Here is a 13,758-nt window from a genome sequence, read left to right on the forward strand (position 1 = left end):
ATGAGGCAAGATCTGAAATATAGAATATCTCCAAGCTATCCTCTATTATCTTGGAAGCACCAAAAAAAGATACAATTTGTAAAAGTCACAAGTCAAACAACTCATAGAAACATTGTTGCAATAATACAACAGGTAATGCTAAACTGAACAAAGGTTGTTGGATCTGGCGAGATATCAAAATAAGTCTTAAGGCACTCCACAATCTACAGTTGGAATATTCAGGACTAACAAGAATCAAACATGAAAGGCACTTGAAATGTATATGGATCTTTTCATTTTATCCCAGAACATATGGAAACAACAAGAGACTAGTGAAGGAACGAGAGGCAGTAGATGATGCAGGATAACTAGAGGGATGATATCTACAACAGAGCAAAAAAGTGCATATATATATGTCTTTTTTACAAAAGTAACTAAAATATAAAATGGATGACTAGAGCATTATTTATATTTTCTTGAACAAGAACAGTATTGCAGCATGCATCTTACTAAATATTTGTTGTGCTATTTACCACTATTTGAGTCCTTTATTATACATGTCCTTAGCTCACTTATGGGAAACCTTTTTCTGCTAAGAGGCTTTTGACCTCATGATTTCTCCAACATTATTTGAATCAAGTGCTCATATGGAATCACAAAATGAGAAGAACATAAAAGCACCCTAGTCTGTCTAAGTACATCAGTAGGATCATTTGCCGGTATCCAGTCAAGTCGCCAGCCAGGCACAACCCATTTCTTTGATATGGCCCCTAGGGTAATGACTGCAACAATTGGGCCAAATACTCCCATTGGCACAAAAGAATTAGACCCAAAAGTGAAATGTGCATAAACCTCGTCAATAATGACCATTATGCCAAGCTTCATTGCAGTATTACCAACCTGGAGAGATGTGATACAGTCAATCCCTGAAAAATATTTCTGATAGAAGTGAAAGAATGTACCACTATGTGTTCATTTGGCATTAGGCTCATCTGGGACGACTTGCCTAAGCCAGATGTTGATAGGTGAAGACATTTCCACATGGATTCCCTTGGTTGACAATAACAATAGCAATGGTATTTTTATCAGATTTGGAGGGGTCTGTGTTAGCAAGTTTGGAGATTTTAGTGACAGGATTTTAGTTTATTAGTTCCTGGGACGTGATCTTCAAGCGAGATGCGCAGTTACCGAAAATAGCCAGTGCATGTACCTAGTTTGCTCGGCAATGGGTGCTAGCCCTCATCTGTAGAAACCACACCTAGAGGATCCTCCAAGTTAGTTTTCTAATCTACTCTCTCTCTCTCTCTCTATCTATCTGGACTCCATTACATTCCCTTTTTGTCTGTCTTATAATAGCTTTGTTGTTTCCTAAGAATTGAGTTTGACTTAGCCATCGAAGGATCCTTTATATAATTATTTGTATTGTTTTAAATCGGATTCGATGTCGGAGCTACCATCTGAGCACAGCCTTCTCCATCCCTTTCGTCTCGTAGATGCGCAATGATCTTTAAGCCGACTCCTCCGACTGGGACAAAAAACAAGCCGACCTCTCTAGCAACCTTGTTAACTTGGCATCTGAGTTGGGCCGGATCTCACCGGCAACATTCTCTATGTAGTCTCAACATCAAATGCTTATGCAAAGATAATGGTATATTCCAATTGTTCTTGGCTAGAAGGGTGGCTACTCAAGTGGCTGGAGTTTTAAAATTTTCGGGTTAGAAATTATTGTGCATATGTGCATTCTGAACTAAATTTTATATATATCAATATGTAAATCTTATAAATTTATTTTTATTTGTTATCTTTTTATTTACAATACAATATATTTTACGTTACTTCAATTTGTTTCTGATCTTTATTTTCATATTAATTTGCAAATTGCCCCTCCCGAGACACCAATCCTCCTGTCTAATTAGCTTCAGGACACGACATTGGATTAACCAGATTCCGTAGAATCACTGTGGCAAGAGCACGGCAGAAATTTATCACACTCTTTTGATTGAATAATTTTAACAGAACCTGAGAAAACCTTTAGAAGGAGGATTCTGGCTTTCTGAAAATTACTCTAAAATGCCCAATTCATTCCTCTATTCCATGAACCAAATGAAGCTTCCATCTGATCCGGTTCTTGATCCAATATCTAAGCCTCAGTAGACACAAATACAGGGATCCGTCGGTGCGTGTGCACGAGCACGTGTGAATGTAAAATACAGGATATATACCTCCACTTAATTTGTAACAATTAATATCGATCTGTTGTTATAATGTCATTTTGAACCTTGCCTCGACGCATGCGAATCGGCAAACTTCAAAAGAGTTCCCTCCAGAAAGCCGCTCGCATGACGGCTCCGGGCTCGTGAGGGAGACGGCTGGCACGAGTTCATTGGAATTGGAAGGCGACGAGAACCGGCTTCTTGGAAGGATAAGCCCCCGGCGTCGTGCATGGTTTCTCCTCCTACGTCCTCTCGAACAAGACTGGACGAATTCCACAATCATTAAGTAGAACAAACGATAATACGTGTCAAGTGGCAATTAATCCATGATCTCAAAATAAAAGATGGAAGCAGGAGATGAGACAAGAGAAGAAGGTGAGCGATGGGATGTTGGCTGTTGGATGTGAGGGACAGGGACAAGACAAGACATTGTGGGCGGTTCAAATCAGATCGAATCAGGAGACTATTAAGAACAGATAATAATCCAGAGCAGCGAGAGTCGGCATCATCACCCGCCGTCCGCCGCTGTTCTCGTCAAATGATTTCATCATCACAGCCAATCCCACCTTCAGCTTTTATGGTTGTTCCTTGTGTTGTTTTGTCTCCTATTGACTGCTGCTTGTTACTGCTGCTGAAAGCCAGCAACCACATCTTCGCTTGCATTTTTTCAAAAAAAATAAAAAAATAAAAAATAATAAAGCGCAACATTTTTTTTAGTTGGTAGAGGATTAATATTTCACCATTGTTCAAAATGGCAGCCTAATACCATGTCAAAAGCAGCACAAATATTACTATTCAAAGCGTATCTTTAGGTTGTAAAAGTTATTTATAATATTTTATAATTTATTATTTTTTAATTTTATTGAATGCATTCAAAATAGATTGGTATGAATCATTAAAAAAAAACAAACAAACACATAAACGTACGTGTCTTTAGGTTTCCTCAAAAGATTAAAAAAATTATATGTTGCCTTTCTTGTTTTTTAGGTTGCCGTTGTCTTAATAGGCGATGGGAGTCGCAGTAATATCACAACTTCGAACTCACGATGCGGGCATTAATTAATTCAAGTCCTGCTCTCTTATCAAATGGTCCGTTTCATCTGGAGACAACCAAGTTAACGTGTGAGGGGCCGAGATGGTGTTTTGGTAAAGCGTGCAATGCACCGCAAAACGAGGAGAAGCGTTCGTTAGTGTGAAGTCGGCGGATGACGTTCCTCCGTGCTCATGCCAGATCTCTTCTTCTCTCGGAGCTCTCGCTTCTCCCACCCCCCCTCTCTCTTTTATTGATGGCACTACCAGGTCAACTCGTAGTGCCATCATAGAAGAAGCCGGTTTAATTAAATCACCCAGGTTTGGCTCAAAGAACCCGGTTTAGATCTTGAAATACCGGGATGAGCACCATGGCAACAATGCTGTCCACGAATCGACAGGCACGACAAAAGATTTCATGAATCGCAATCGGAAACAAGTGACAGTCACAACAAATGTTTGATCCAATTCTCTAGTCTCATGCCGCTCATCTATCTAAAGAAAACATCCTTCTTATCATTTAAACCTTTTCTTTCAGTCAACCTTTAGACCACCCACCTTTTCCTGTGTCAGAATAAACCAATGTTTCTTCTTAAGCAGTCCCTAATTGATGCATGCTTAACCTAAGCAATCCCTAGGAAGTATCTGTTTCTGATCTCCAAATAATCTAGCAAATAGTTTGAGTTTAAGCTGGGGACAAGTTTGGCTTATGAATGGCTTGCCTATTCAACAGCTCCACATGAAACATGGCTGCAATTACCTGCATGCATGCACTGTAACACCAGTAAGATCGTGTTTTGGAACCGTGCATGCCAAGCGGCGTAGGGAAATTTTTTGCTCGGCAAAGCAATCGGATTCACATTCTTTTGTCATCATTCAACAAAAGCGAGGGAAGACGAAGTTGAAAGAGGAAGATGGAGACAAAAAAAATGCATGCAGACGAGGTGTGGAAAGGGGAAGGGAGGGGGGCTGCTGCTGATTTGATGTTAAAGCTGGCCAATCCCCATCATACATCTCACAGTCTGAGCATGACATGTCAAGATCTCATCACCATCAATGCCATGATGGTGATGGACGGATAGATGCATGCAATGCAACGGAAACAAATCATATCGTGACAGCAAAAGCAGAGGAAATCCTAACTAATCCTGGTGGGTGCTTACCTCTAACATCAACTCAATCTCCACCCGATCTTTATCTATCGGAGCGATGGACGGAAGTGAACGGCTATATCTTCATTTGCAGGCATAGTTGCTTTTAAGATGCTTTTTAGGTCCCTTATTTTGATATTTAGCCGTCGCAGATGGCAACGAGAAGGACCGTGGGCAATAATTCTTCTGGTTTTGTTCCCAAATAAACGTAAAATGAATAAAAGACTCGGAAAATTTATAAGGGAGATGAGCCATGTAAGTGCTTCCACTCAAAGTGAGATTACGATTATTATATGGGAATCATAACAAATATACTTCCTCTCATATAACTATTACTTCATGCTTTCCTCATTGGAGGCACATATGGATGTGATGACTCCATCATCTCGGCAAAGATAATTTTATTAATTCCATTGCTTGTAGATGAACTCTTACTTTAAACTGATTCATTTCTGTTGTTCCTCTTCGCTAGAGTAAATATTGAACAAAATAAAGTGCTTATTATTTTGACAGTAAGCGTAGATATAGAGTTGTGGAGAGTGAAGACATGAAGATATATACATGCATCGACATGCATTGTACGTATGAAGGCTTTCACATCTTATAATGGCAAAGAAAGATACAGGAATAGTACAGTGTACATGCATCCATTTCATTTTGCACTCCTAATGCTTCGTCTCCTCGGTGCCTTGATACATGCCTAATATTATTGCACTAAATGCAAGTTTATCAACACCTATCTTCTGCAATATATGGCCGTGTGGTCATACAATGAATTCTAGTTTTCATGTTACTTTCACTGCCTCCCTTAAGTCCATGCATGAAGTTTTGCTAATTCTCCATTTGTTTTTAAGAGAAAAGGGCAGATTATGTGCAATCGAAGTCATCAAGAAGATGATTTGAGAACCAAGTATACCAGCTCCTAAAATCAGAAAACAGGATACAAGAACATGGTTACAAGGCTACCGACGACACCCTAACCCAAGTTAGATGATGAACTAGACGTTCCTCTTCTTAGTACTTCTTAACTTTTTCTAGTTGGCTCCAATAAATATTAGATACTACACTGGACGTCCCTCTAAAGATTCTATTATTTCTTTCCTACCAGATACTAGACTGCGGGTCTCACTGCCTCCCTTAGCCCAGCTATTTGTTTATAACCTGATACGTAGAAATTTTTGTTCTACAAGCTATCTCATGGTTTGGTCGAGTACAACTTTTTGTTGGTCATGCAGTACATGTCATGTGACAGTAAACTTTTCTTCTTCTTCCTTTTTTTCTTTTTGAATTCAATAGGCACTAGGTGCCTATAGGAATTTTATCCAAAAAAAAGGGATAGAGTTACAAATGAGAAAGATATTAGAATAGCTAGCAAAGTCGAGCATTTATATGATTAGATGTTGTAGAGTTGTTCATGGAATTGCATAAAATATGCAGTATTTATAATGCATGAATTGTTGTAACGGTTTCAAATTTGATATGCATTTAAGATATAAAAATCTGCATACCAAGCAAGGAATTTACAGCAAGAAAACTAGTAACTTAAAGATTCGACAGATTAAACAAGGAATATAAACTACTTATAGTCAAATAATACAAAAACTTTGGAGCAGTGCCAGTAATGCTTGAAATCTAGGCTAGGCGGTAAGAACTTTTGCTAAGACGAAGCAATGCAAATCACATATAGTTCAGATAGATTTGGATGCTGATCTGATTAAAGCACCATTGTTCTTCTTTTCTCATGTTGATGCAGCAATCTGCTAGCCCAATATTAGACACTTCCAACCAAATGTCAATTACTCGCAATGCCATCGACTTCAATTCAGAAGCTGAAATATTTGTGTGGACCTACACGAATATGTATCTAATCCCACATTGGTTATATATTAGGTACATTTAATGTTATCTTTCACCTCATCTTTTTAGCTGAGATCTTGATTTATCACAAATGGTATCAAAGCAAATCTAGCCTTTAATCTATATAGACTATGGAACACTATAGCGGATCCATTTAAGTCGACCATACGTTGACCATGATGTTTTTGATCACATTATGGTATTTCTAATTTTATTTAAATAGATTTAGATCTTCAGTATGTGAGGACACAAAGCTTATATGGAGTGTGTGTTTAGTCCCTTAATTCTCTCCGGCCATCTTCTATACTTAGTTCTCAGTAGGAAAATCCCTCTTAGTAGTTATTACACTTTTGTTTTTTTGTGACTGAGGCCCTAAAAAATTTAGCATGCTTAGATGGTTGTAAATGACCTCGCCAACATGAACTATTCACAATAGTTTACATTCATAGAGTTTGTATTGACAACAATCTAAATAAGAATGATCTCAAAATCAGATTTTTTTATGTCTTGAAACAAGTGAAATCCAGGTGTAACAATCCGATTCTTTAGATATTTTCATATTTATAGGGGATCCTTATAGCTGATGCAGAGCTATGGACTTATCCAATTTAATCAATGTAATTATGGTAGCAAATGAGAAAAAGTTGGTGGGAGATCAGAACACGGAGGAAAGTACCACCCAAATAGGTATTTTTTTTGGTCTGAGCAAGCTGCAACAATAAAACCTAGTTAAAGTTTTCATCCCCATAGCAAAAAAGCAAAAAAACCATAGGAGAGACAGGTGATTGCTAATTTTAACCATGGCAGTCATCGGACAGCCATAAATACACTGGGAGATAGAAAAAAGAATAAAGAGACATATAATATCCCTCCAGTCTGTTTTATTTTTTTTTTTAACCCCTAGCAAGAAAACAAACAGAAGAGCAAAAAAGAAGCCCAGAAAAAGAGAGAAGTGAAAGGAGTGATGTGATGGAATCTGTCGCATGATTTATTTAATCTTGTACTGTTTGTATCTGACAGATTGAGATATGAAGCAGCTTTTCCCTGACGGAAGATCACCTCAAATCCCTTCTCTCTCTCTCTTTCTCTCTCACACACCTCTTTTCTCTTAAAACTACTTTCTGCTCCCCTCCCTCTCGCTTTCTTCACTGACAGAGAAAATACCTGCACAATTTCTCACGCACGCACGCATTCGCTCTCACATCTCTCGGCCAGCCCAGCGAGCCGGCCAGCCCAACGAGCCGGCCAGCCCAGCCATGGCTATCATAAGAGCCACTGCAGCAGAGCAGAACAGAGCAGAGCATGGCAGAGGAGAGAGAAGACAGAGAGTGAGAGGGGGCTCTTTGGTTTTCTTTGGAGGGAGAGCTATCCAGGATATCATACACGGCTACCTCACCCCGGCCTCCCCCTCGCCTGACACCCCCTGATTCGTCGAATCCCAATTAATTCACAAGGTCCCCAATATAAACAGGCCCCAGAGGCCACCCAAGGGGACAGAACCCCAGCTCCTCCTTTGCTCCCCGTTTCCCCGTTCCTCTCCTTCTCTTGACTCACTCCAGTGGTTAGGAAGGGGGCCTCTTATTTTGTTTGCTACTGCGAAGCGTTTGGTCCCCTGCTCTGGTACTGCTGATGCTTCTATTCTTTGTTCTTGCTGTGTGGTTTGCATTAAAACTTGACAAGCCTCCTCTGTTGTCATCTGTTGCGTAGCGTTGTTCTTTCTGGCTCTATAGTAATTTATCCTTTGCTTCTGCTTCTGGGTTTCTAGTAGGTTGTTTAAGTTTTACGCTCGGTAACTTACTGTTTGGCTTTCGGTTTCCCCCCCGGGCTTCGAGAAAATCTTATAAGGGTCTTGCTTCTCAGTTGTTTACATTGCTGCCTTTTTTTTTCTGCGGAGGTGTTTTTCTTCCTACTCTCTCAGCATTCTTGCGAGGACTGCTTTTAAAATATTGCATATAGATTTTAAACACCACATGGAGGTAGAAGGAGAAATGGCTGCTTGGTATAATATGTAATCTTTCTTTTCTGTTGCTTCTGTTTCAGCTTTCGGACTTTCTTTTTCGACTGGGTGTCGATGGAGAGCTACGGCCACCACTTCGATAGCAGCGAAGCCCAGCTGCCCCCTGGTTTCCGGTTCCACCCCACCGATGAGGAGCTCATAACTTACTATCTCCTTAAGAAGGTCCTTGATGGCAGTTTCACCGGCCGAGCTATCGCTGAGATTGACCTGAACAAGTGCGAGCCTTGGGAGCTTCCAGGTCCCCCTCCCAACTCCCCCGTCTCCGCCGTTCTAACATCTAATCTCTTTTCTTTTCTCAAGTTTTCGTTCTTAAACTGGTCTGCAGAGAAGGCTAAGATGGGAGAGAAAGAGTGGTACTTCTTTAGTCTACGGGACCGCAAGTACCCGACGGGGCTTCGAACTAATAGGGCCACTGATGCTGGGTACTGGAAAGCTACTGGGAAGGATAGAGAGATCTACAGCTCAAGGACTGGTTCTCTGGTGGGGATGAAGAAGACTCTGGTGTTTTACAAGGGGAGGGCTCCCAAGGGGGAGAAGAGTAACTGGGTGATGCATGAATACAGGTTGGAGGGCAAGTTTGCCTATCACTTCCTCTCCAGATCCTCCAAGGTATGTGTCTGCAAGTCTGAAACAATGTAGCCTTTAGACTGTAATCTCTTCTTTCCATGTAATTGTTCTTCTACTCATCTTTTTTGTCGGTAATCAAATGTCTTGGAGTCATGATTCCTTTCTTTTCTCTTTGATACGATTTTCCTTTCTGGCACAGGATTTTCTTTTGCTTAAAAAGCAGCTTTTCTTTTGCGTGGAATTGGAATATGTGTTTGCATTACCTCCTCTCTCTCTCCCCCCCCAATCAACATGATAGCTGCTGCGATAAATTGTTATTTCATATCTATATTATTACTCTCAACATCTGTCTTCTATGTGTCATCTACAATGAGTCTACGACTCCTTGTGTTGATGTAATTTCTATAAAAACCCGCCTTATCTTTCTTCTCTTATTCGCCCTCATGTCCGCCACCTCCATGTATGGCGAGACTCTAACGATAGACTACGTAGCTCGAATATTGAAGACCATTCTATTATTAATATCAGTAATTATCGAATGAACTTGCTAAACTACAAGGCCATGTATCGTTCGATTTCATTTTATTACTCCTTGGGCTGTCTTTTTGTGAGAGCTGTGCTTCTTAAGTTGTCACGTATCTGAACACCGAATAAAAGCAGGACCCATATTGCACCTTCCTAGTTCACCAAATTCAGTCCCATCCCCAAAAAAGAAGACAGACATCGTCGTCACTTGTCAACTTATTTGATTCGATCAGAATATTCATTCTATACGAAGACACTTTCATGATTGCTATGTTCTTCCATAACAAAACACTTCTGCCATAATCATTCATCTCTAATTTCCAATTTCCGTTCTTAACATCTGAAGTTCTAGGTTTAATATATTTAAACTCTAAATTCCTTTCATGGCTCTTACTCTTGCTTCATGTCATTGCGACAAAAACACAAATTGGTATTTTAATAGAGTGAAAAGCTTGTTTTGGTCATTTAGATTGCACTGGACCGTGAAACTTATTGCCGTCTCTGAATGCATGCACGTAGGACGAGTGGGTGGTCTCGAGGGTCTTCCAGAAGAGCGGCGGCGGCAAGAAGGCCCGCGTCGGACTCACCGGACTCCACTACTCTGAATCCGCCGGCGTGTCCCCGTCCGCCTCCGTCCTCCCTCCCCTCTTCGACTCCTCGCCGTACGGCGCCGCAGCTGCCGCAGCGGGTGACCGGGAGAGCTGCTCCTACGAGAACACCGAGAGGGAGCCCGTGCCCTGCTTCTCCACCGTTGTTGCCACCGCCGCCGCCTCCAGCCTCGGCAACCACCTCCCGTCACCTCAGGCGCCGAACATGTACGGCCGGAGCGCAGCCGGTTGCGTTGCGGGGTCCGTTTTCCCGAGCCTCCGCTCGCTCCAAGATAACCTCCAGCTGCCGTTCTTCCTCTCGACGCCCGGCGGCGCTGCGGCTGCGGCTGCGGCGATGGTCTGCGACGGCGGGGCGCACCACCGGGTGGAGGAGATGGTTGGCAACGGCTGGCCGTCGGATCTGGATCGGAAGGCTGAGTTGGCCGGGAGGGCGCATCAGATGACGCTGGGCTCCACCGAGTTGGACTGCCTGTGGACCTTCTAAACTCTCTTCATATGCCGTCTTTTTGTCTGAATGACCGAAATGTCTCTTAAGGTTTTGTCGTGATGACTTATTACATATGTATCAGTATTCGGTAGTTTAGCAACTACGAGATATTAAAATTCTCTTGTGTTTCGTTTCCGTCGCTTGATTTGATGTGATGATTCGGGCCACGGATGGAAGTATATAGGGGTACGCGTAATTATTCGACACGTACCCTAAAATAGTAGTGGGACCCGGGGTTTGCACGGCTGGGGGCAGCGGCTGGTCTTGTCCTCACGCCTCGGCCGGTGGTGCTGAGGGAAGAGCTCGTAACGTCCTATCCTATCATATCAAGGGGGCTAATCGGAGCAGGGGCTCGGCTGCTGCTCGACAGCTGTGGCACTCAACCGCGTTACAGTCCCGTACTCCAAATCTACTGTTTGCTTCTTCCTCCGTTTTAGTTTTGGAATTCTTCTCACGTCCGCCTCTGAAACGGCTTTGTGGGGTCCAGTCCAGCCCGGCTTTGGTTGGGAATGGGGTCTTCGGTCCGAGTCATGATTGGGGTGTGGAAACTTCACCCGTGCCGGGACTTTTCTCCCATGGTGAGAAGAAGTGCGCTTCCTGCTTCGGAGTGCTGGTTTCTGCATTTATTATTATTAATATTATTATTGCTATACCGGATGACTTATATTAATTTAATATAAAATTATGAATATATTTAAAAAAATACAAGTTACGCGCGCTAGGCAGCCCTTCTTGGCCTGTCCCTAAAAAAATATATATATATATTTTGCAACAAAAGAGGCAATCTAGTCCTTAGTTTCATTGACCTTCTTAAAAACATATTTTGCTTTGAAGAAAATGTCTTCAAAAAAAGGTTGCGATCTCTAGCTACACCAAGATAGATTCGGATCGAAAATCGGGTTTTTTCTGGCTGCCACCATTCTAGAATTCGAGTATTTGATCATGAAGCCCAAACCATCCCTTTTTCCACCATTTAAAACACATTAATCAAAGTTGAGCTCTTAGGTGATGTACACCGTCTGAGATGCTGCATGAGTAGAAGAAGAGTTTCATGTACCTTGAGCTGTCAATGTCTGTCTAATGAATCGGCATGAGTGATCTCCATAGCCTGTACTCATGCCCTTTCCATAATGGTGTTTAAGTGCTTTCTCCAAAAATTCAAGTATTCTTAGCCAGCCTATTAGGATAAGTAACATAAATCGTTCTGATGGCTATATACTGAGTCTGTGGTATATTAGACTACCTCCTGAGTGTCTAAGTAAAGAAACTGAACGAGCATTGTGCCTTCGGTGGGATGTCAGGTTTAGTCTTGAGAATATATATATATATATGGTTGTGGTTTTATGGATAACTGTACATGTTTTTCCTTCCTCGAAGGTTTTAGAAAATGATCAAGAGGAAGCCTGGTGTCCGAAAACCTTTGAAGCCTATCCGCACGCGAGAACCATGCAACCCAAATAAAAAAAGAAAAAAAGTCTAGTCACCTGAAAAAAAGGCTTCCTCAAAAATAAAAGAAGGAATGCAACAAGGGCAGTTACAATATACTTAGAATAGAGTTAAAAATACAAAGAGGGGTGGACGGAAGGTGTAATAACCCCGTACTACATCCAAAAATACTAGCTACCCGCTAGTACGGATATTTATTTGCTCCTGCTGTCTCATCAAAGAACCTAAATCCCTACAATTTATCCATAAATACCATAAATTTAATAATAAATATTACGATTAACTTGCAGTATCTTTTTAGTTGCAAACACGATCTTATCTAGATGTTATTCGAATTTTTTATGCTATAATCAAAGATTATACCGTACATACTTGATGCAGAATTAAATATATCAGTTTTATTCGTTTGCATGTACAATGTTACACCATCAAATACATATTTTATTTGTTTACTTTTTTTTGAGAGAAGGGAGGTGGGGTCTCATATAATGAAAGTACAATCAAGGGCGCCAGAGTAGCGAAAACAAAATGGGCGAACGACTGTGAAGTCATCGATCCAACAACCTTTCACCTTGCTAATTAACTCGAGGAGCCGTGCAAATGGTCCGTCTCCAGCCGAGAATATATCCAGCGGACGATGGTATAAAAATGCATGCATTTTATTGGAAGCAAATCCTCTATGGTGTCAACAAGAAAGGCAGCTGGTGCCAAGTTTGTTGTCAGAGACTAGAAGGTTAGATTGGCGGCGGCTGGGAGTCAACGAATCTTGGAGCAAATTGTACTTGGCGTTCAAGCTAGAGCTGCATGGAAAGGCATCTTTTATGCCAGACGAGTGTTGGGGGCGGACCGTATTGTTCTTGAGAAAATTCTGCCATAGTGATCTGATGAATATAGGATCCAAGTTATGTTCTCAGTGTATGCGACTGGTCCTCAATATTTGCCGACTTCTGAGTGAGTGCGTTTTCTATCGGACTACTCATACTTACAGGAAGACAAATAGTGTAACAAACTGGATGGCATCCTTTGCAGCTCAGCATTTCGGGACAATCATTTTTTAGTTTCATTTTTATTATATATATATATATATTTTGATCTTATGAGCCATATCCATGCTCCGCTGGGCTTGGGTCGATGTTGTACCAAAAAAAAAAAAAAAAAATCCTCTGGAAGCCTGTTTGGCTCTCAATGACGGCCGATGAAGATGGAAAAAAAATGCTCGTGTCTCGCGGAATGGGTATGTTTGTCCGACATCCAACTTAACTATCCGTTTTGTCACATCTGACATTCTCCCTTCATAAATGGTTCCGGTCAAAAGTCTGCTTTCCAGACTGCTACGTACATCTGGTTTCGCCGAGTTTAGCTTTACGGAGGCAATCAAACCTGGTTGGATAATCCGGATTCCTTGGACTTTTGGTTGCATATAATTAGCAATCTGCACTTGCGCTTAAATACAAGGGAATTGTAAGAATAAAAAACAACTGTTCGGATGCCCACAATTACAACTAGCGGCTACAGTTCGATGGCAAAAGAAATCACAAAATTTATAATCCATACTATAGCTAAAGATGCAAGTGATTCCAACTATAAAGAATCTTGTAATTGAAAAATTCCTTGGAAAGGATTCTTCTTCTCTATAGTATCCTTATTGTATTATAATATTAAAATATTTTATATTATAATTAGTGTTACACCAATCATAAGAAAAAATTAATAACAATATTATTGTCTATTATGATAATAAATTAATATAGTAAACGTTATACAGTTATAGAGAAGGTGTGTAGTCCATTATTTTTTGGAGATAATCTTACTAGTTTGATTACAGGACAGCTATAATTTTTCCACGTCAAACAATCAAACAATTATAATTATGTTTGCA

General features: G+C 40.9%; 1 protein-coding gene across 3 annotated transcripts; it reads left to right on the forward strand.

Annotated features, from left to right (window-relative positions):
- Positions 1-7,286: 7,286 nt before the first annotated feature.
- On the forward strand, positions 7,287-10,568 carry LOC103702475 (protein CUP-SHAPED COTYLEDON 2). 3 transcript variants are annotated; one of them, XM_088722223.2, is made up of 4 exons: positions 7,287-8,123; positions 8,270-8,484; positions 8,572-8,855; positions 9,858-10,568. In XM_088722223.2, exons 2-4 carry the CDS (start codon positions 8,301-8,303, stop codon positions 10,428-10,430), a joined length of 1,041 nt encoding a protein of 346 aa, XP_088578349.2. In that variant the 5' UTR covers positions 7,287-8,123; positions 8,270-8,300; the 3' UTR covers positions 10,431-10,568. The 3 variants fall into 3 exon arrangements, with proteins under 3 accessions (XP_088578349.2, XP_008783143.3, XP_088578348.2); XM_088722222.2 differs by having other exon boundaries at positions 7,293-7,849; XM_008784921.5 differs by having other exon boundaries at positions 7,287-8,484.
- The last annotated feature ends 3,190 nt before the right edge of the window (positions 10,569-13,758 follow it).

Source organism: Phoenix dactylifera, chromosome 5 (genome assembly GCF_051530095.1).
Source record: "Phoenix dactylifera cultivar Ajwa chromosome 5, Ajwa_hap1_PhDact_Kaust_v1.1, whole genome shotgun sequence".
Lineage (NCBI taxonomy): Eukaryota > Viridiplantae > Streptophyta > Magnoliopsida > Arecales > Arecaceae > Phoenix > Phoenix dactylifera.

Bases quoted from the DNA above. Each gene is read 5' to 3' on its own strand.
- LOC103702475 (XM_008784921.5), top strand. From the start codon at position 8,301: ATGGAGAGCTACGGCCACCACTTCGATAGCAGCGAAGCCCAGCTGCCC. The intron at 8,485-8,571 runs GTCCCCCTCCCA...ACTGGTCTGCAG, and splicing joins CGAGCCTTGGGAGCTTCCAG to AGAAGGCTAAGATGGGAGAG. The intron at 8,856-9,857 runs GTATGTGTCTGC...GCATGCACGTAG, and splicing joins TCCTCTCCAGATCCTCCAAG to GACGAGTGGGTGGTCTCGAG.